Genomic DNA, 22,669 nt, shown 5'->3' on the forward strand with positions numbered 1-22,669 from the left:
AATTTTCATTAATTAGGCCTCAAAAATTGTTGTGAAATTTAAGCAGAAAGAGGCCTGATATGTGGCTTTGGCAAGCACGTGGATCTGGCCTCTGTGTCCCAGGCCTGGCCTAGCATGCAGGGTAGATAGACGGCCTGTAGGGGGATTGGGTGGGTTTCAGAGGCCGGCCTCCGCTGAGCCCTAGCTGCTGCCTGACTACACCGCATTTGCCTCTGGTTTACGTTTCGGGCTTCCTGGTGAGGTTTGAACAAAGATTTCCCAGGCTGATGGCAAACCTTGAAAGCCATGAATCTCATCTAGGATTCCAGACAATCCTCAGTACCCAGTGGCACAGAAAATCAGTTGAAGAAGATGAGGCTTTTACTTGTGTCCTTCTCCCGAGGCCCTTTGGATGGCTGTCTGCCTGCTTGCTGGCTGTAGCTTGGGGCCGAGAACCGTGTGGAGTCCCCAGCAGAAAGGCCCTGCTGCTCCCTCGCTGCATTTCTCGGGCAGTGCCTTCTCAACATGCTCTGCCTTGTTCTGTGGCCCCTGGCCCAGTCCCAGACTGCAGCCTCAGCACTGGCTGTCTAGTGGGGAGTTGCTGGAAACATCTTTACACGTGATTTGTGGTAGGCCAGGACTGGCATGCTAGCACGGCCCTGCTCTGGAGCCAGAGGGACGGTCCCCTGACTGGGATACGGGATTCGGGGGCAGGAAATAACTTTCCATCCTCACGTCACAGTGAGCAAAGTCTTTGCTTTCTTATTCTTTGTCAAACGGATGTTGGTGTCTGGAACAGAGACAGACTTTCGCAGTTGTTGTGTAGATTTTTACAAGGCTGTCTCAGTTTCTGCCTCCTACGGTTTGTGCAGTTTGTGTGATTTTGCCTTTTAGAACAAAGGGCTTTAATCTGAATGAGGCTTCAGCTCCCGGTGCCCTCTTGTGCCTCACTCTGTGTCTCTGAGGCCAGCGCCCTCCGCTTTGTCTAACGTTTTGCCGTGCCTGATGGGCTGAGCCCAGTTGTTTTCTCCCCCAGAAGCCCCCTGTTTCCTTCCCTGAGCTGGGGGAGAGTGCCCCTGCTCTATGGTCTAAGGTGGTTGTTTCTCAACTCTGATATTAAATCAAAATTCCTGCCTGATTTTTGTTTTAAATGTGACCACACACTACCTGTTTACTCCCGTTTATTTCCCTACCTCATTCTAATGCTTTTGCTCTACTGTTTACTTAGTATTCCGTATATGCATCCTGTTTCCTCTGGACTCATTCTTTCATCCTTCCAGTTCATTTCAGCTTTCCTTCCTGCTTGTTGTCCTCTTACGACCCACCATTCCTTAGGGCCCTACTAAAACCTTACCTATTCTGTGAAATCCAAGCTGTTCTTGCTTTTTGCACTCTTGCTGGACTTAAGGTTACTGTCACACCAACTAGAATTTAACCTGCAACGTTTCTAGTAAAAATGTTTTGTGTTGCTTTCCCTACACGAATGTAAGCCCCTGAGACTGGGCATCTCGTTTGATGCTACTTTTGTACCCTCACATACTTGGTGATTTGAAAAGTGATTTGCTTCTTGCTAGAACCTCTCCCTTGTGCCTAGCTAAATAGAACTAAATCAGGTGGTTGGTTGAGGTTGGGGGTGACTAGGGTTGACAATTTTTGAAATTTTCCCTAAGAAAAAAATTTTTAGTTATCTGAGTCTCTGACATGAAAGAGAATGAATTAAAATGGCCTTCTTTGAAGGATAATTTGAGAAAATTCCAAGTAGCTGAGAACAGATGGTTGTTATGGAAGTGTGTTTGGCAAGCAGATTTAGTTTATATCTGTGTGTATCTGTATACACGGAGTGTTGATACACACATGATCGTGCTTATGCACAATCTCTGTTTAGAAAAGTCCTGATTTCCTAGTTTCCGTCCTGCTTTGATGTGTATTTTGGAAATGCTATTCCCTTTTCCTTTTATTGGGATAGAGTAAAGCCTGCTCTCAGTGTTTTGATGATAATCAGTTTTTTTTTAAAGGAATTATTCTTTTCTTTCTTCTTTTTCTTTATTTTTTTTAAGTTCATCTATTTATTTTGAGAGAGACAGCACAAGTGGGGGAAGGGCAGCTACAGAGGGAGAGAGAGGAGCCCAAGCAGGCCCTGTGCTGCCAGCACAGAGCCCGATGTGGGGGCTCGAACCCACAGAGTTGTGAGATAATAACCTGAGCCAAAAGTAAGAATTGGATGCTTAACCAGGTGAGCCACCCAGGCACTCCTCTTTCCTTTTTTTTTTTTTTTTTTTAATTTTTTTTTTTTTAACGTTTATTTATTTTTGAGACAGAGAGAGACAGGGCATGAACGGGGGAGGGGCAGAGAGAGAGGGAGACACAGAATCGGAAGCAGGCTCCAGGCTCTGAGCCATTAGCCCAGAGCCCAATGCAGGGCTCGAACTCACGGACCGCAAGATCGTGACCTGAGCTGAAGTCAGACGCTTAACCGACTGAGCCACCCAGGTGCCCCCCCCCCTTTTTTTTTTTAATGTTCATTCACTTTTGAGAGAGAGAGAGACAGGGAGGGGTGTGAGCCAGGGAGGGGCAGAGAGAGAGGAAGACACAGAATCCAAAGCAGGCTCCAGGCTCTGAGCTGTGAACACAGAGCCTGATGTGGGGCTTGAACTCACCAAACACAAGATCATGACCTGAGCCAAAGTCAAATGCTTACCTGACTGAGTCACCCAGGCACCCCTCACTGATTTTTTTTTTTTTTTTAATTCCAGTATTCATTGCTCTTCCTATAAAAGATAAGTTGAGGGGTGCCTGGGTGGCTCAGTCGGTTAAGCGGCCGACTTTGGCTCAGGTCATGATCTCGCAGTCCGTGAGTTCGAGCCCCGCGTCAGGCTCTGTGCTGACAGCTCAGAGCCTGGAGCCTGTTTCAGATTCTGTGTCTCCCTCTCTTTGACCCTCCCCTGTTCATGCTCTGTCTCTCCCTGTCTCAAAAATAAATAAAACGTTAAAAAAAAAAATACCTTAAAAAAAAAAAAAAAGAGAAGTTGAAATTTTATTTCACGTTCCTTAATTTTTACTTGAAAATTTTCTATGGTGAAGAATGTTTGAAGCCCTCCATCCTTTTATTTATTTTTTTCTTAAAGTTTATTTATTTATTTAGAGAGCACACGTGCAAGCAGGAGAGGGGCAGAGAGACAGAGAGAGAAGGAATCCCAAGCAGACTCCATGCCCAGTGAGGAGCCCAACGTGGGGCTTGATCCCACAAACTGCAAGATCATGACCTGAGCTGAAATCAAGGGTCAGTCACACAACCAACTGAGCCACCCAGGTTCCCCTGAAGCCCTTCATCCTTTTAATACTCAGAGTAAAGTACTGTCCTTTCTTGTCCGTGTGTTAACGTTTCCTTGGATTTGGCTGGTCCTAGTAAAAAAACTCCAAATAACATTATCAAAATCCTCCCACTAAAACCCATCTTTTTTCTATTCTTAATGGTAGATAAGAATAAGAATGTTTGAAGCAATCTAATAGTGAGGAAGACATAATTGTTCCTGTCAGTACATGTGTACATGTATGAATGCTCCCTGGTTAGTCTGGGTTCTACAGACTTGGGAGTGGGTAGGAAAGGTAGTCAGAAATTATGAAAGTTTAGTGCTGGTTAACAGAGATCTAACTCAGATGTCGCTGCACTTTCAGAGGCTCTCCTAATTTGCCGAAGTGCCCTGTCTTGAATTGTGGGATTTCAGCAGGTTCTCAGCACTTGCTTTATGCTGATATTACCATTTATATTGCAAAATCTCTTAACGTTATTTATTCAAAAATATTTCTTGGGGCGCCTGGGTGGCGCAGTCGGTTAAGCGTCCGACTTCAGCCAGGTCACGATCTCGCGGTCCGTGAGTTCGAGCCCCGCGTCAGGCTCTGGGCTGATGGCTCGGAGCCTGGAGCCTGTTTCCGATTCTGTGTCTCCCTCTCTCTCTGCCCCTCCCCCGTTCATGCTCTGTCTCTCTCTGTCCCAAAAATAAATAAAAAACGTTGAAAAAAAAAATTTAAAAAAAAAAATATTTCTTGAGGACCTACTACCTGCCAAGGACTGTTTTGTGCTGGAGATAACATCAAGGATCAAAAGAGGCAAAACTCCCTGCTCTCTCAGAGGGAGCATGCAATAAATGGAGAGGGGACCTACGAAATCCATGCAACTGATCTCCTCTTCACATTTGCTGGATTCTGAACCTGTGGGAGAGGAGGCCAAACAGCCAAGCTCCGAGTTAGTTTCCAAAGGGTGGAAATACCTAGGTAGAGGCTGGAAACAAACCTAAAAAGTAATAAAATTGCGTAGTATATCAATGGTGGTAAGTGCTGTGAGAAAAAAAATCAGGAGAGGAGTGATGTGGAATTGAGGAGTGAGGGTTGCAGTTTTAATTAGGGTGGTCTGTTTTGGCCTCACCAAGGTAACATTTGAGCAAAGAATTGAAGGCAGTAAAGAAGTGAGGGAATCTTGAGAGGGAGGCATTTTAGGCGGAGGGAATAGCCTGTGCAGAGTCTCTGAGGTAGAAATGGGCCACTAGTGTGTGTGAGGAACACGCAGGGAGACCTGAAAGGTGATAGGAGATGGGACGTTTGGTGAGCTCCAGCAGGGTTTGTTGTAGGCCTTTAAAAGATGTTTGATTTTATTCTAAAAGAGAAGCCTTGTAAGCAGGTTAGGCAAAAGACATAATAATGGCAGTTCTGAATGTTGTATTGTGAATAGACTAGTTGGGCAGGAGTGGAAGCAGGGAAACTAGGTAGGTAGAAGGCAGTTGGGAATAACCTGGGTGAGAAATGAAGGTGATTTAGACCAGGGTAGAAGCATTGGAGGTGGTGAGAAATTGCTGGATTCTGTACATATTTTGAAGATATAGCCAACACGATTTCTTGGCTAATCAGACACAGTGTGTGGAGAGATAGGAGGAATTGAAATTACACCAAGATTTTTGGTTTGAACACCAAGAAGGATAGAATTCACTCAGCTGGGAGAAAACTGTAGATGGAATGGGTAGGGAAGGGAAGTTGGCTAGGATAGCAGGAGTTTACATTTTAGACATTTTAAGTGTGAAATACCTCTGAGATATTCAAGTGGAGATGGCAGGTAACAATTAGATATATGAGTCTATGAATCGAGGGGGGTTCTGAGCTGGATACATAAACTTGGCTGGTGTCATGATGTAGCCCTTATTTAAAACCTCAAGACTGGACAAGATCACCAGAAAAATGAGTATGAATTGAAAAGAGTAAAAAGTAGGCCCTAGGGAGTTCCTGGAATGAGAGTTGATGTGGGAGGATTCCTTCTTCCAGGGAAGAGACAGTAGGTCGTGGCAGGGCAACACTCATTGCAAAGGGAAAAAAAAAGAGAATGTGTCTTTAAAGACATCAGATATCTGTGAAAGCAACAAGAATTAGATTAACTAAAATTCCAGACAGTGATGAGCTATTTATTACTAGATGAGCTGGCAGTTGCGAACTATTTCTTCTCTGGAAACATTCCTCAGTTCTAGGTGCAGGTTGAGGATCAGGCTTGGCTCAAACAGACTTCTCTGGGTTGAAGAGAAACCATCACCATCTGCCCCTGCTGGTGAAATGATTGGAAACTAGAAGATCCCCAAAGCAAAGGGCTCTCCCCAGGACATTGAGGAGTTCTGGGGTAGCCCAAGAAGTTAGTGGCTCATTCAGAAGGCAGATTGAAATCTCACAGTATCATGGTACCTATAGGGAAAATCTCACTAAAGGGATGGACTTAGTGTAGAAAAACTAACTCTCCCTGAAGAGAGGTTTTTAAGAGGGGCACCTGGGTGGCTCAGTCTGTTAAGTGTTCGACTCTTGATCTCAGCTCAGGTCGTGATCTCACCTGAGATTCATGAGATTGAGCCCTGAGTCAGGCTCTGTGCTGACAGTGCGGAGCCTGCCTGGGATTCTCTTTATCTCTCTCTCTCTCTCTCTCTCTCTCTCTCCCTCCCTCCCTCCCTCCCTCCCTCGCACTTGCTCTCTCTCTCTCTCTTTCTCTGTCTCTCAAAATAAATAAATAAATTTTAAAAAAGAGAGTGAGAGATTTTTAACTTACTTGGGATTGGAGACTCCAGGGCTCAGGAATAGAAAGACCTGCCACATTCAGTCAGTGGCCCTGGACATTCATGCTTGAGAAACAGGGTAAAACAAGAGATGAATCTTTAAAAAAAATTTTTTTAATGTTTATTTATTTTTGAGAGAGACAGAGACAGAATGCGAGTGGGTTGGGGGCAGAGAGAGAGAGAGACACGGAATCCGAAGCAGGCTCCAGGCTCCGAGCCGTCAGCACAGAGCCCAATGCAGAGCTCAAACTCATGAGCTGTGAGATCATGACCCAAGCTGAAGTTAGACGCTCAACCAACTGAGCCACCCAGGTACCCCTGCTAAGCAAGAGATAAATCTTAACAGTAACCCAGGCCTGACCCAATTCAGTGTCTCATTGGACCCAGGGACCACCCCTTCTCTCAGAGAAAATAGGAAATAGTTGTGGAAAATATTGTTAGGAGCTGCTAAGGTTCCTTTATTCACAGTATCTACCATAAGTAAAAAACTATTGCACATTTGAAAAAGCTGGAAAAAATGTGACTAAAAAGTAGAAGTAATATATAATAGAAGCAGACCCTAGATGATCCAGGTAGTGGACTTAACAGAAAAGAATTTTAAAATAACTGATTAACATGTGAAAGAAAATAAAAGAAAATGAGCCAAAAAAATTTTAAAGTGAAGAATTCCAGTGAAGAAATGAATCTGTAAAGAGAATCGGTTCAACAGTCTGGACTGAAAATTCCAATTTAAAAAACTTAGAATACAGTGGATGACTTTAAAGGCAGATTAGAGGGGCGCCTGGTGGCTCAGGTGGTTAAGCGTCTAACTTTGGCTCAGGTTATGATCTTGCAGTTCATGAGTTTGAGCCCCATGTTGGGCTCTATGCTGACAGCTCCGAGCCTGGAGCCTGCTTCATAGTCTGTGTCTCCCTCTCTGCCCCTCCCCCGCTCACACTGTCTCTCAGTCTCTCAAAAATAAACATTAAAAATATATATATTTGTGTGTGTGTATAAATCTAAAAACTTTTTAAAATCTAAAAACTAAAAAATTAAAATAACCTGCAATAAAAATTAAAGCAGGTTAGATACAACAGAAGATAAGATTGGTGACTTTGAAGACAAATCAATAGAAAATTTCTGAACTGCCACATAGAAAAAAGAATGGAAAGAGCAGAACAAAGCATATGAAACAATTGGGGTGCAGTGAAAAAGTGCAATGTGTATCTCTGATTAGAGTCCTAGATGTGGAGGAGAGATTGGAGCAGAGGAGTGTTTGATGATAAAAGTAAATGGCCAACAACTCCCATAAACTGATGGGGGATATCAACCAATACATTCAGCATCAGGTAACTCCCAAGCAGGGAAAATACAAAAACAAAAACCATATTCAGGCACATCTGAAACTGTAGAAAACCAAAGACTTAAAATCCACTAGGTAAAAACTGACTACTAACGTTATATTAAATGGTACGATACCGAATGCTTTCCTGCTGAATTTGGGAGTAAGAAAAAAATCCCACTGTTATCTTTATATTCAGAAATGCAGGGGATACCTGGGTTTCTCAGTTAGTTAAGCATCCAACTTAGACTCAGGTCATGATCTCACAGTTAGCGAGTTCGAGCCCTCTGTTGGGCTGTCTGGTATCAGCATCGAGCCTGCTTCGGATCCTCTGTCCCCCTCTCTCTCTGCCCCTCCCCCTCTTGCTCTCTCAAAAATAAATAAACATTAAAAAAAAAAGAATATGTAACATAAATTTTAAAAAAGAGATACACTGGAGGTCCTGGCCATTGCTATAAGTAAACAAAGAAATAAAAAGTTTAAAAATTGGAACGGAAGAAGTACGATTCAGTATTTGTAGATGACATGACTGTGTGTGTTGAAAATTCAACAGAATTGACAAACCATTAGAATTAATAAATGTGGATTTAGCTAAATTGTTGGATACAAAGACAATATACATAAACATCTACTTTATTTCTGTGAACTAGCAGCATGAAATCAGGAAAGAAAAATTCTAAAATGCCATTTGTAACATCATCAAAAATATTAGATATTCTGGAATAGCTCTCAAAAGATATACAAGCCCTCTCTATATGAAAAACATTGCTGAGAGAAATTAAAAAGACCTACATAAATAGAGCAATGTATGACATACATGTATTCAATATTGTTAAGATGTCTGCAGTTCATTCCCAGTCAGAATCTAAGCGGGGTGTTTTCTGCTGGAAATTGATGATAGAAACACAAAAGACCTAGAATAGCCAGGCAATCTTTCCGGAGAACTCAGTTGGAAGACTCACTGTAATCCAGACTTTTAATCACACTCCAGTAATGAAGACAAGGTAGTGTTGCTATAAAAACAAGTAGAACCAAACAGAGCTGCGCTGCTCCGTAGGGCTCCGACTAGCCCGATGTGGCTGTAAGCACTTGAAATATGGGTAGTCTGATCCGGATGGCCAACAGGCACATGAAAAGATGCTCAACGTCGCTCCTTATCAGGGAAATACAAATCAAAACCACACTCAGATATCACCTCACACCAGTCAGAGTGGCCGAAATGAACAAATCAGGAGACTATAGATCCTGGAGAGGATGTGGAGAAACGGGAACCCTCTTGCACTGTTGGTGGGAATGCAAACTGGTGCAGCTGCTCTGGAAAGCAGTGTGGAGGTTCCTCAGAAAATTAAAAATAGACCTACCCTATGACCCAGCAATAGCACTGCGAGGAATTTACCCAAGGGATACAGGAGTATTGATGCATAGAGGCACTTGTACCCCAATGTTTATAGCAGCACTCTCCACAATAGCCAAATTATGGAAAGAGCCTAAATGTCCATCAACTGATGAATGGATAAAGAAATTGTGGTTTATATACACAATGGAGTACTACAGGGCAAGTACTACTACTTCGTTCTTTCTCGAACGAAATATGGCCCTTTGTAGCAACATGGATGGAACTGGAGAGTGTGATGCTAAGTGAAATAAACCATACAGAGAAAGACAGATACCATATGGTTTCACTCTTATGTGGATCCCGAGAAACTTAACAGAAACCCATGGGGGAGGGGAAGGAAAAAAAAAAAAAAAGAGGTTAGAGTGGGAGAGAGCCAAAGCATAAGAGACTCTTAAAAACTGAGAACAAACTGAGGGTTGATGGGGGGTGGGAGGGAGGGGAGGGTGGGTGATGGGTATTGAGGAGGGCACCTTTTGGGATGAGCACTGGGTGTTGTATGGAAACCAATTTGACAATAAACTTCATATATTGAAAAAAAAAAACAAATATGGGTAGTCTGAATTCAGATGTGCTTTAAGTGTGAAGTACACATCGGATTTTAAAGACTTAATGAGTGAATATAAAGTATCTTATTAATAATTTTATATTGGTTATACATTGAAATAATAAATTTTTGCATATATTGCTTTAAATAAAATATTAAAATTCATTTCATCTGTTTATTTTTACTATTTTTATTTTTAGAGAGAGCACGAGTTGGGGAGGCGGGCAGAGGGAGAAAGAGAGAGAGAAAGAGAGAGAGAGAGAGAGGAGAGAGAGAATCTCAAGCAGGCTCCATATTCAGCACGGAGCCCAATACAGGGCTCAATCCCACGACCCTGGGATCATGACCTGAGCTGAAATCAAGAGTTGGGAGCTCAACTGACTGAGCCCCTATTTTTACTTTTTTAAAAAGGTGGCTGCAAGAAAATTTTAAATTACTTTATGTGGCTTAATGAGTGACCTTTGTGGCAGCCATTGCTGCCACAACAACACTGCCACATTGCTGCCACATGATTCAACAACACACAAGAATGTATAAGAGAAAAGATTGATAAGGTGGATTATGTAGAACTTCTGTTCATCAAAAGACACATTTATAGAAGCAAAAGGTAAATCATAGATTGGCAGGTAATATTTGTAATCTGTATAACTGACAGGACACTTATTCAGAAATGTATAATGAACTCGTACAAATTTAAAAAAAGGACAATTTTTAAAATCGGCAAATGACATGAATGGAGCTTCACGGAGAGGTTATCCACACGGTCAGTAAGCATATGAAAAGGTGCTCAGCATCCTCAATTGCTAGGGAGATGTGAATTAAAGATGTGAATTAATTAAATTTATAGATGTGAATTTAGCCACAAGAATGGCCAAAATTTTAAAGATTGACAATATTAAGTCACCTGGAACTCCCGTACGTGGCTGGTGGGTATAAAAATTGTCAGAATCAGTTTGGAAAAAATTTTGACAACATTCATTAAAACTAAACATATAATCTACCTCATAACCTTGCAATTCCACTTTTCGGTATATATCCAAGATAAATGAGTGCATTTGTCCACCAAAATATACACAGTGTATATAAATGTTGGAAGCAACCCAAATATTCCTCAACAGCAGATAAATAAATGGTAGTATATTTATACAACTAAATACTATGCAGAAATACAGAAGAATGAACCACATACTATATAGTTCCATTTACATGAAGCTTAAGTAGTAGGCAAAACTAATCAGTGGTAGTAGAAATCCGAATAGTGGTTACTTCCAGTGGGGGCGCGAGAGCCTCCCAGAACATTGGGAATGTTATGTAACTTGATCTAGGTGATATTTATACAAGTGGGTATGTGTATGTGTAAGAATTCATTGGTTGTACACTTGAGATCTCTATATACTGTATGTATGCCATACTTCAATAACTTTTAAAGTGTTATGTTAGCATATCTGGTAGTTCCTTGCTGAGGAGGACTATGGCTCATCTATTTCTGTAAGACCAGTGAATAAACCTAAAAGACAGTAAATAATGTGGAAGAAATTTAGGAAGGAAATGAAGTAGGAAATTAGGAAGGAGGTTTGTTCATTCATCTACTTTCTCTTAACCGGCACCTGTTCCTTTGTTGGTTGCAAGGTTGGGGTAGTGATCTTTGGCTTAAGAAAACTACACCAGGCTCTGGCCCTTTGCTGTTGGCCATCCTGACAGTATGGCTAGGTCCCAGTGTATGAAGAAGGAGGAGAATTTTTAATTAAGTGACGTAGATTAAGAATATTAACTGTCTGCAGTCTGTAGCCCCGGTGAGTTAGATGCTTTATTTCCTCATGTATTTCCTCTCTCTTCCTCTTCCTTGTATTTAGCATTAACAAATATATACTGGTCACCCACTGGTGCCTGGCCTTTTCAGGGCTTTAGCTATAGCAGTGGATAAAACAAATAAGGATCCCTGCCCTCAGAAGGTTTACATTGTAATGGGAGAAGGCAGGCAACAGCCACCTGCCGCCTCTTCCTTTCCTTACTTGTGCTTAAGAATCAGGCAGAACACTTGAGCAGAAAAACAAAAGCTTAGTCTGTATCCCCATCCCTTCTTCCTACTATATGGTAGGCACAATCGACTTGTCTTCTTGTTGAGCAGTGGGAGTAGACTCTTGTCACTTTGGATTAACTTTGGCATGGCACCTAGCACCATGCCATGTGTCTAGGGGAATGTAATAAATATTTGTAACCTTTGGGAGCATCTGTCATCGCCTGCTAATCGCCATACTTCGTTTCTACCATCTGCCCTCCTCCTCTTTCTTTCGTTCTTCCTTTTTTTCTTTCAGTACTTTTCTGGAGAAAGTTTGATTTTACATACCTTTATATACCATTTTCTGTAATGGTGTGGCTCTGGGACAGGCGAACCCTGGAATGGGTAGGACCGAAGACAGTAGTAATGCAGCATGAAGTCATCCTTGGGGAAGTTCTGATCAGGAACCCAAGTTATTTTGGGAGCTACGGCTATTGTGATGAGCATTCTTCTCATTCTGTTCTGAGTACCCTGTTGTGGACAAATACTAGATCTGAGGAGGTCATATAGTACATACAAAACCTCTGAAATAGGATGGCACAAATAAAGTCCCAGAAAGAACATCAAACATAAGAGTGTTCTGACTCAACACATCCTTTTTAAGTTTGTAATTATTTAATCAAATACTCTGTAGAGAGATTCCATGGAGATCAGGAGCCTAGAAATGTTGATGTGTAGCCGGGGTAGAAAGGAAGAAATTAATTTGTTTTGAGTTAGGATTTATAGGCAAAGGATGATGGGTGAAACAGCCATTTCCAGACACAGAAGGGAAAGACGGTATCGTTTAGTAGAGAATAATTATGCCTTGCATTTGCATAGTGCTTACTGTTCCAAAAATATTTTCACATACCGTTTTATCCTCCCAGTAACCCAGTGAGATAAGTATATTTAACTCCTATTTTAATAGATTTGGAAACGAAGACGTGTTAATTGACTTACCCAAAGTCAGTAGCTGGTAGGTGTTAGAATTAGGACTCTTCGCTTCTAAGGCCCCCAGACTCCTTTTTGTTACACCTTTCTGAAAATTTTATGCAGCAACACGTAGGCAGGTTTGGCAGAAAAGGGAAGTCCTGGGACCAATTTTAGTGATCCTAAAGGCAGATCTGAAATTAAGAGTCTGAAAAGCCGCATAACTTCTCTGCTTATGTGGAAGGGGAGGTGTTAGGTTGTGTCCAGACGTTAGAATGTTTGTGATCTTTTGATCACTCTGTGGACTGATAGGGAGGGAGGCCTCAGCACTCAATGGTGAACTTTCAGACCAAGTAGTACCTGCTATAGCGTTTCTTACAGAATTATTTCTTGGATTCTGTGGTGCCAGTAATTTTCTTTCTTCTTAACCTCTGTCTCCAGGAGCCTCCAGAAGATGACGCAAACATCATTGAGAAGATCCTGGCATCTAAGACCGTCCAGGAGGTTAGTGGCTTATGTGTCAGCTTTTATATCACAGGTTCTCCCCTCTGTGAAGAGAGATTTGGCTAGACAACCTGGAATGGTCCTGATTGGCCAGAGTGAGAGCAAAGCAATGTCTGGCTAGTCATTCTTTTATTCTTTTATTCTTTATTATTCTTACCCCCATGGAAGATTTTAGGTCCTAAAATTCTTAAATATTTGAATATAGCCCCAAATAATTTTTTCCCTCCATTGTGATGCTAGCAGAAGGTATTTTTGTCCCTTAGTTTCTGCAGCCCAGGGAAAGTCCTCAGGGGGCCAAGAAGAGAACATGGAAAAAGAGCCATATTGAAAACCTTTGGATATTGTTAAAATGTCAATACTACCCAAAGCAATCTACACTAGTTCAATGAAATCCCAATCAAAGTTGCACCAGCATTCTTCTCAAAGCTAGAACAAGCAATCCTAAAATTTGTATGGAACCACAAAAGACCCCAAATAGCCAAAGTAATATTGAAGAAGAAAACCAAAGCAGGAGGCATCACAATCCCAGACTTTAGCCTCTGCTACAAAGCTGTAGTCATCAAGACAGCATGGTATTGGCACAAAAATAGACACATAGACCAATGGAATAAAATAGAGACTCCAAAATTGGACCCACAAAAGAATGGCCAACTAATCTTTGACAAAGCAGGAAAGAATATCCAATGGAAAAAAGACAGTCTCTTTAACAAATGGTGCTGGGAGAACTGGACAGCAACATGCAGAAGAGTGAAACTAGGCCACTTTCTTACACCATTCATAAAAATAAACTCAAAATGGATGAAGGACCTGAATGTGAGACAGGAAACCATCAAAACCCTAGAGGAGAAAGCAGGGAAAAAAACCTCTCTGACCTCAGCTGCAGCAATTTCTTACTTGACACATCTCCAAAGGCAAGGGAATTAAAAGCAAAAATGAACTATTGGGACCTCATCAAGATAAAAAGCTTCTGCACTGCAAAGGAAACAGTCAACAAAACTAAAAGGCAACCGACGGAATGGGAAAAGATATTTGCAAATGACATATCGGACAAAGGGCTAGTATCCAAAATCTATAAAGAAGTCACCAAACTCCACGCCCAAAAACATAATCCAGTGAAGAAATGGGCGGAAGACATGAATAGGCATTTCTCTAAAGAAGACATCCAGATGGCCAACAGGTACATGAAAAGATGCTCAACGTCACTCCTCATCAGGGAAATACAAATCAAAACCACACTCAGATATCACCTCATGCCAGTCAGAGTGGCTAAAATGAACAAATCAGGAGACTATAGATGCTGGAGAGGATGTGGAGAAATGGGAGCCCTCTTGCACTGTTGGTGGGAATGCAAACTGGTGTAGCTGCTCTGGAAAACAGGGTGGAGGTTCCTCAAAATATTAAAAATAGATCCACCCTATGACCCAGCAATAGCAGTGTTAGGAATTTACCCAAGGGATACAGGAATGCTGACGCATAGGGGCACTTGTACCCCAATGTTTATAGCAGCACTTTCAACAATAGCCAAATTATGGAAAGAGCCTAAATGTCCATTGACTGATGAATGGATAAGGAAATTGCGGTTTATAAACACAATTGAATACTACGTGGCAATGAGAAAGAATGAAATCTGGCCTTTTGTAGCAACGTGGATGGAACTGGAGAGTGTTGTGCTAAGTGAAATAAGTCATACAGAGAAAGACAGATACCATATGTGTTCACTTTTATGTGGATCCTGAGAAAGTTAACAGAAGACCATGGGGGAGGGAAAGGGGGGAAAAATGTTACAGAGAGGGAAGAAGGCAAACCATAGAGACCCTTAAAAACTGAGAATAAACTGAGGGTTGATGGGGGGTGGGAGGGAGGGGAAAGTGGGTGATGGGCAATGAGGAGGGCACCTGTTGGGATGAGCACTGGGTGTTGTATGGAAACCAATTTGACAATAAACTTCATATTAAAAAAAATAATAAAACCACAGCTACAAAAAAAAAAAAAAAAAAAAAAAAAAAAAAGAAAGAAAGAAAGGAAAACATTTGGAGGGTGGGTTCTTTAGATATCTCAGGACCATTGTGGAGATCCAGAGAGTATACCTGGAGTGAAAGATATGTTGTCACTGGTGAGAACATAGTTTTATCTTCAAATATTTATGAGAGCAAACTTCCTTACTTTGAGAGTGGGCACCGCTGATGTTTCGGGATGGTGGTCAGGGGGTGTGCCGGAGACCTGTGTTTTCACTTGCACGCCAGGCTTTGGCCCTGACAGCTTTCAGATCCTGGGCCGATTTGGGTTTATCAGCCGAACACTGTCCCAGCCTGGACCTTGGAAGGACACCAGGAGGATCATTTTCTTTTTTACCTTCTGGCTAGCTGTGCATTCATCCTTTGGGAAAGCTGCTCAGTAGCTGTCAGGAAAAGAAGGGGGAAACTGAAAACATCCTCAGGAAGTCTGTACGAAAATCAAGCAGAGGTGTTGATTTACCTGTTTTCTTGTGCAACGTCAGGGCGATCTGTGGGGGTCTGAGCTGTTAACTGCTTGCTGTTGATTACAGGTTCACCCCGGAGAGCCCCCATTCGACTTGGAGCTATTCTACGTTAAGTATAGAAATTTGTACGTGTTCTTCATATGTTATTTGTATTTGGATTTTATACGAATAAAATTTCCTTTCCCTCATCACATCACCTTCTGTATTTTCCAAGAATGGCCCCTGAGGCCTGACCTGTGGATCTTGACTGACTCAACTTCACCTTAAGCAGTAGTACTTACCTTTGGCTGTGCAGATAGTCTCCAGGGAAGACCTTGCTCCACTCAGTACCAGCTGACTCAGACTCTGGGAGTAGATCCCAAGGACTGGTGCTTATTAAAAACTCCCCAAGCCATTCTCATCTGCTCCTGGTGGAGAACCACTGTCCTGTAGCTCGCACTGTTTCCCTCTTAGATTTTTCTTTCTTCCTCTGCCTCGTGCCCACTTTCACTAATGTGTGTTAATGACAGCTTGCCCATGCCTACCCTCCCTCTGCTCTCAGGCAGTTTGTGTAGAAGCTGCAGAGGGGTCGGTCATTTGGAGTTAGATCGCTGCATTGTTTTATTTTGTTGTCCGGTTAGTGCAAGGCCCTTCGCAGCCTAATCTCTGGCAGTTTCACCACAAACCGCTACTTCTGGGTTAGTCACCCTGTTTGCTGAAACACTGTAGGGCTCAGTGGTGTGGTGGTTTGCACTTGTCTCACAATTTGTGTGTCTTTGGACAGTTCCTACTTGCATTGTAAATGGGCCACAATGGAAGAGCTGGAAAAGGATCCTCGCATTGCACAGAAGATCAAGCGATTCAGGAATAAACAAGCCCAGATGAAGCACATTTTTACTGAGGTGAAGCAATATTTGCCAACTAATTTGACCACTACTCTTCTTGTAGTATTAAATGCTGAGTTTAAGTTTCTTTAAGTCAAAGTTCTGTGCAGAATTATTGCTCAAGTCATGTCGCTAAATGTGCACTGATTGGCAGCAAAACCAATCCAGGTTTAAGCTGAAGGAAAAAAATTATCCACCAAGTTATGAGGATCGAGCCTTATAAACTGGCAATTCATAAGAACGTGTATCTTGGTCAGAAAATCTATAAATAGCTAGGGTGAGAGAAATGTGCACACAACTCTTCATTCCCTCCTCCCCTCACTTCCCAAAACGGCAAGTTCCAAAGGACTTAAAGTTTGAATGTAAAAAATAAAAACAAAGCTAAAATATGAGAAAAGAAATAAGTAACTTTATATAAGCTTCAGTATTTCTTTTTTTTTTTAATTTTTTTAAATATTTATTTTTGAGAGAGAGAGACAGAATGTGAATGGGAGAGGGGCAGAGAGAGAGGGAGACATAGAATCTGAAGCAGGCTCCAGGCTCTTGAGCTGTCAGCACAGAGCCTGACGTGGGGCTCGAACTCACGAACTACAAGATCATGACCTGAACCAAAGTTGGAGGCTTAACCGACTGAGCCACCCAGGTGCCTCTAAGCTTGAGTATTTCTAAGTATGGTACCTACAGCGAGAGGAACGATTGATGGATTTGGACATTAAACAAATCTGTAATGTCTATATATTAGAAAATACTTCATACAAATCTTAAATAGGACATATGTGCATCATGTACATACGCATATTTCCTAACTATATACTTATCTATGTGGCATATGTTCTTTTTATCTGGTGAAGGAACCTTCCTGCTTATACGTACATATACACACACACGACAAATAGCTTTAATGATAAGAAATGCTTATCAGTAATCATACAAAACTGTGGTCAATTTCACTAGTAGTCAAGGAAATGCTAATTAAAATGGAGATTTTCTGGTTTTTGTTTACCAGATATTTGAAGGTTTTGTTATTTTTTTTAATGTTTATTTATTTGTTTTGAGGGAGAGTATGAGTGGGGGAGGAGCAGAGAGAGGAAGAGAGAGAATCCCAAGTAGGCTCCACACTGTCAGCGCAGAGCCCGATGCAAGGCTTAAACTCATGAAGTGTGAGATCATGACCTGAGCTGAAATCGAGAGTCAGACGCTTAGCCGACTGAGCCACCCAGGTCCCCCATGAAGGTTTTAGAAATAAGTATTACCCACCGCTGGGGAGGGTGTAGGGAAGAGATACTCTTGTGTACAGTGGATGGAATATAACCTGGTAAGACCTGTCCCAGCAGTATGACAACAGACATGAAATATCTCCAACTATTCACATCCTCTGTCCCAGCAATTCCAATACTGTCATGTATTTTAAGGAAGCTAATGAGTCTTTGTGCAGAATCAGCTGTGACATTCAGTCATTTATATTGGTGGAAAATTGTGAACAAACAGAATATGAGATAGCAGACATTTGCTAGATTATGTATATATCCCATAGAACAGAATATTGTGCAGCTAGGAAGAATGATATCGGAGAACATTGTTAATGACCTAGAAGGCGGCTTCAGCGCTATCAGCTGTTGTTAGTTAAAAAGGTCAGGCCCCCTTAGTGTGTGCGGCAGCTCCAGTATGGGGAGTGCAGGGGAAAAGAGGCACCATAGCAAGGCATGGAAAATGTCGTGAATGTGCATCAAAATGTGCCGTCATTTTCTCCGGTTAATGGGATCACGGTGACTTTTATTTTTTTCTTTTCTGTGTAACATGTACGTTTAAATTTTTGTGCAGATAACTTTGAAAAAAAGAAGGAATAAAAGTTACTCTTAAAATGTGGGGGCAAGCACTAGGCCTCGAGTGCACTCAGGTGCCCTGAAACCATAGTACATCGCTGCAGTACTTAATCAGCTCCTTCTGCGTGTTGTATTCCTTCTCCACAAGTGACAAAAAATTATTTTAGGATAATGTCAGTAAGCATTCTTCTTGTCCCAGGGTGCGGTCCTTTGTCCTTAGCTTTAGTGTTTGGCCCCAGCCCTCTCCGGGATTGCTTTAAAGCACGTGAGGGCTGTTTCTCGTGGCATTGTTCTTCTCATAAAGGACTGGGGAAAGAAGACAGCTGGAATTGGAAAACCATCTCAAGGCCCCACTGGATACTGTTCTCCTTCTGTTCTTGGAACATTTTATCTGCACCTCTATTTTAGCAAGTATTTGCTGTATAGTAACTTGTTTACATGTCTCTTTCTTCCATTTTAAGTCCAGTGAGACAGACGGGGACATGTCTTCCTTGTATTTCTATCCCTGGTACTAGCCACAGGGTCAGTGCTCAGGAAATATTTGGCTGCCCCCTTGGTAAGGGGGTGAGGTTGCCTTATGCTCTTCCCCTGCTCCAGAGTCTTTAGCACATTTTCTTGAAATAAAGTCCACAGTCCTTAATATAGCCTACAAAGCCCCGTGTGTCTGTTTTCTGCTTTATTCTCAAGGGAGAGATTTTGCCTGGGCTGGGAATAGAGAGCCAAAGCTATGTTCAAGTGTATAGAAATAACATACCAGGAGCTCATAACTCCCGTCGGGAGGAAAGACTTTTGAGAAGACCAGAGGATCTTGAGATTAAGGAGGAGGAAAAGTGGGGAGTAGTTCCTATAATATGGTCTTCAGTCTTGACCTGTTCAACGTTTTTATTAATGACTTGGATAAGTGATATTCTAATAAGATCAACAATAACTTAGTTTTGAATAGAGCTTCTTCATATCTATTATTTCCAGCTGCTTTATGTGAAGGAGGCTCAGGCTTGAGAGGCTAAGATTTCCATGCTCCGCGGGGGTAGAGGCCTTCTGGCTAAGCCTAAATTCCTGAAAACCAGACCCAACACTGGGAGAATAGATGACAAAATCAAAGTTCATGTTTACTGGAGAGGCTAAGATGAATGAAATAGAATGGCAGTAAATAAATGTAATGTCATACATTTGTATTTTTAAAATCTTTACAACTTCTGGGTGGGGAAAATGACTGACTAGCAGTTCTAGGGAGAAAAGATAATGCCCATTAAATTACAAGTTTCCTGTTGGCCAGGAGTAGGCCGTGCAGCTGCTTAAAAAGCAACGGTAATCTTAGAACATACCACCAGAACAGTCCTGCTGTGCCTTTTCTTTCATTCTTGAGTGTTCTGTTCCTTTGGGTATCAGGGTCCAGTGGGGGACTTTGGGGACCTGAGTGCAGCTGCAGGAGGACTGTAACACTGGTAAAGGAAGCACAGCTGAGTGTTGTCAGCAGATGTGGAAACTGGACTGCACGGTCCTAGGAGCCTGGGCTCTTGGAGCCAAACTACCAGGGTATAGGTTACACACACACACACACACACACACACACACACACACACACACAGAGCTTGGTGGCCTTGAGCCCCTTGCATGAGCTCCTTCAAACCCACTATCCTTCTCTGTGTAAAGCAGAACCCCTAATAATATCAGCTTCACAGAATACCTGCAAGGACTAAATGACACAGTGTTTACAGAAGTGCTTAACACAGTGCCCGGCCCACGGTCACTGTTCATAAATGTTAGCTCTCTGCATCATTAAGGGAACTAGAAACTTGGGACCCAAACAACAGTTGAGCACCTTGGGTAATTTCACCCAGATAGGGTGGAGATTGTTGTAGAGCCAGCATAGAATGAAAATTAACTTTGTTGCTGCTCCTGTGGATGAAGCAGTGACACCAGCGAGCCCCCATTACAGGAAGGAAACTAGGCTGTAATTTAATAATAATAAAGATAAAGATCATGATGCCACCACCAAGCAGGCAGAGGTAAAGCTGTCTTGGCAATGGGTCAGGTCTTAGAGGGCAGTAAATTCCGAAACAGGGAATAATGGAATCTGAGGGAGGGTTGCCAGGGATGTTATAAAAAGTATTCCTGTGTTGAAGATGAAACTAGATAGCCCCTAAAGTGCCTTCCAGCCAAAGGGGCAATAAGAACATTCTAGCAGTCCAGGAGGAGGGCTTCTGGGTAAGAAAGTCTTGCGTAAGTGTTGCAGTTCACACAGCTCTGTGGCTTTGGTCACATTACTTATTTAACCTCTCTGAGTCAGTTCCCTCCATCTGTAAAGTAATTATTGCATCTAGTCCATAAATTAGTTTTGAGACATAAAGCACTTAGCATTACCCTGGGCACACGTTAAATATTTCCAAGTGATGCTTATTGTTGTTTCGTAAGTACACTTTATTGGGAAGCATAATGTACATGAAGGTAAATACTGAGGGTGCAGCTCAGTGAATTTCTACCAAATAAACACACCTGGGTAGCCACCACCGAGGTCAGGAAATAGAACATTATCAGTCCCCCAGAAGCTTCCCCTCAGGGGCGCCTGGGTGGCTCAGTTGGTTGGGCGTCCAACTTCGGCTCAGGTCATGATCTCATGGTTTGTGAGTTCGAACCCGCGTCAGGCTCTGTGCTGACAGCTTGGAGCCTGGATCCTGCTTCAGTTTCTGTGTCTCCTTCTCTCTCTGCCCCTCCCCAACTTGTGCTCTCTCTATGTCTCTCAAAAAATAAATAAATGTAAAAAAAAAAAAATTTAAAAACAAGAACCTTCCCCTCATGCCTCCTTCCAGTGTTTGTTATTATTATTGGCTTATAAAAGAAAAAGAAACTAATTCTGAGTTTCCAAGGGTTATCTTTGTAATGAGAAGCAGTAAGAAAAAAGGAATTCTTGTGCTGGTTTTTGCACAGTACTGTAATGACCTTTAGGGAAGTTTACATTTGGCCCTGATGTAACCTGGAAATTCAGTCACAGCAGGGTTTGGGGACAGGGAAGAAATGTCTGCGCTGTGACTTTTATTCACAAGCTACCCCTTCCATTGTGTATTTCCTGATAAGGCCCAGAGTAGGGGGTGACTTAAAGATAAAACACAGAGTGTTGGTTTTGAGGGAAGGGGGACACTTTCTAACTCTTCTCCTTTGTTTGTACTAGCCTGATGAAGACTTGTTCAACCCAGACTATGTAGAAGTTGATCGCGTCCTGGAGGTAGCCCACACCAAAGATGCAGAAACAGGAGAGGTGGGTGTTTGGCCATTTTGACTCACTTATAGTGTCTTCCCTTCTTACTACATGTTTTGCTTGTTTTGTTAACGTGTGGTCTTCGTTTTAATGGCATTCATGTGTTACCGGGTGGGTTTTTCAGTGGTTGGCCAGAGCACGATTGGCTCCTCTAATCCAGTAGCTGCTATCCTGTTTCCCACCAGGAGGTGACACATTACCTGGTGAAGTGGTGCTCACTGCCTTATGAAGAAAGTACGTGGGAACTAGAGGAAGATGTGGATCCTGCAAAAGTTAAAGAATTTGAGTCTCTTCAAGTTCTCCCTGAAATTAAGCATGTGGTAATGTATCCGTGTCGCTGTTTGGCACCTCTTACAACATGTAACTTTATGAACTTGGCAGTTCTGGATGTCTTTTGGGCTGTGCTCAGAAGTGGTCTTCATTGGTGTCTTCCCTTTGGCCACTCTCCATTGAACCTGCAGTTCAGACTTTGCTGGCACTCAGATCAACATTAGATCTAGGCTCTGTTTTGATGTGTGTGACACTGAAAAACCTTGAATATGAGCTTAGGTTTCTTGGTATATGGCTGCTATATGGAGTCAGGAAGATAGAATGTGTAAGAAATGCCTGAAATATTGTTTCCTGTTATCTTTTGCTCCATCAGTGATCTTTTTTCTTTGTTTTTATCCTTTGCCTTGACTCAACTGGAATATTTTAAGGGGAAGAGCTATCTTTTATCTGTAGATCCATGAGTTTCACAGAGAGAACATAGGTTTTCAACATACATTTATTTAATCAGTTTATCTTTCTGATTCTGAAGAACTGCCACCAAGATGCATAAATGTCCCAGGGTATCTGGCAAGTAGTTATATATGAAGTATCAATAATTAAAAGGAGGTAGAATTAGGATAGAGCCTGATTAAGATGTAACTCACTTGGGAAGAGAATCAAAGTTATTGAACATGGCTGTAGACTGGAATATGAAGTTTCTGTTTAAAAAAAGAATGACCATTTTGGGGCACCTGGGTGGCTCAGTCACTTGACCATCTGACTCTTGATCTCGGATGAGGTTGTCGATCTCACGGTTCAGGGGTTTGAGCTCCCTATGGGGCAGTGTGCTCACAATGCAGAGCCTGCTTGGGATTCTCTCTCTTCCTCACTCTCTGCCCCTCCCCTGCTCATGTTCGTTCTCTCTCTCTCTCTCTCTCTCTCTCTCTCAAAGCAAATAAACCTTCTTTTAAAAATCACTATTTTTACATGAAAAACCCTTATCCACCTCCTTATTAGTATTAGTTGTTTTTATGTTGCTGGAAAGTTAGGACTCAGAAGATGAGACCTCAACATTGAACTTAGATCTCTATCAGAGTCCACTCAAAAGCAGTGTTTGTTTTAGTTTTTTAGCGTATGAAGTGTATGGAGGAGTCTTGAGGTGTAGAACTGTGATTAGAAATCTACATAGTTTTAATGGTGTTTTGTT

General features: G+C 42.1%; 1 protein-coding gene across 5 annotated transcripts in view; it reads left to right on the forward strand.

Moving 5' to 3' along the window:
- Nucleotides 1-22,669, forward strand: part of CHD6 (chromodomain helicase DNA binding protein 6) — a 205,940-nt gene that overhangs the window by 91,072 nt on the left and 92,199 nt on the right. For all 5 annotated transcript variants that reach the window (XM_049650774.1, XM_049650776.1, XM_049650778.1 and 2 more), the window contains exons 6-10: nt 12,730-12,792; nt 15,338-15,396; nt 16,035-16,152; nt 21,127-21,213; nt 21,399-21,533. In XM_049650774.1, coding sequence (XP_049506731.1) covers nt 12,730-12,792; nt 15,338-15,396; nt 16,035-16,152; nt 21,127-21,213; nt 21,399-21,533 — 462 coding nt within the window. The remainder of the gene's footprint in view (nt 1-12,729; nt 12,793-15,337; nt 15,397-16,034; nt 16,153-21,126; nt 21,214-21,398; nt 21,534-22,669) is intronic.

Source organism: Panthera uncia (genome assembly GCF_023721935.1).
Source record: "Panthera uncia isolate 11264 chromosome A3 unlocalized genomic scaffold, Puncia_PCG_1.0 HiC_scaffold_11, whole genome shotgun sequence".
In the NCBI taxonomy this organism is placed as follows: domain Eukaryota; kingdom Metazoa; phylum Chordata; class Mammalia; order Carnivora; family Felidae; genus Panthera; species Panthera uncia.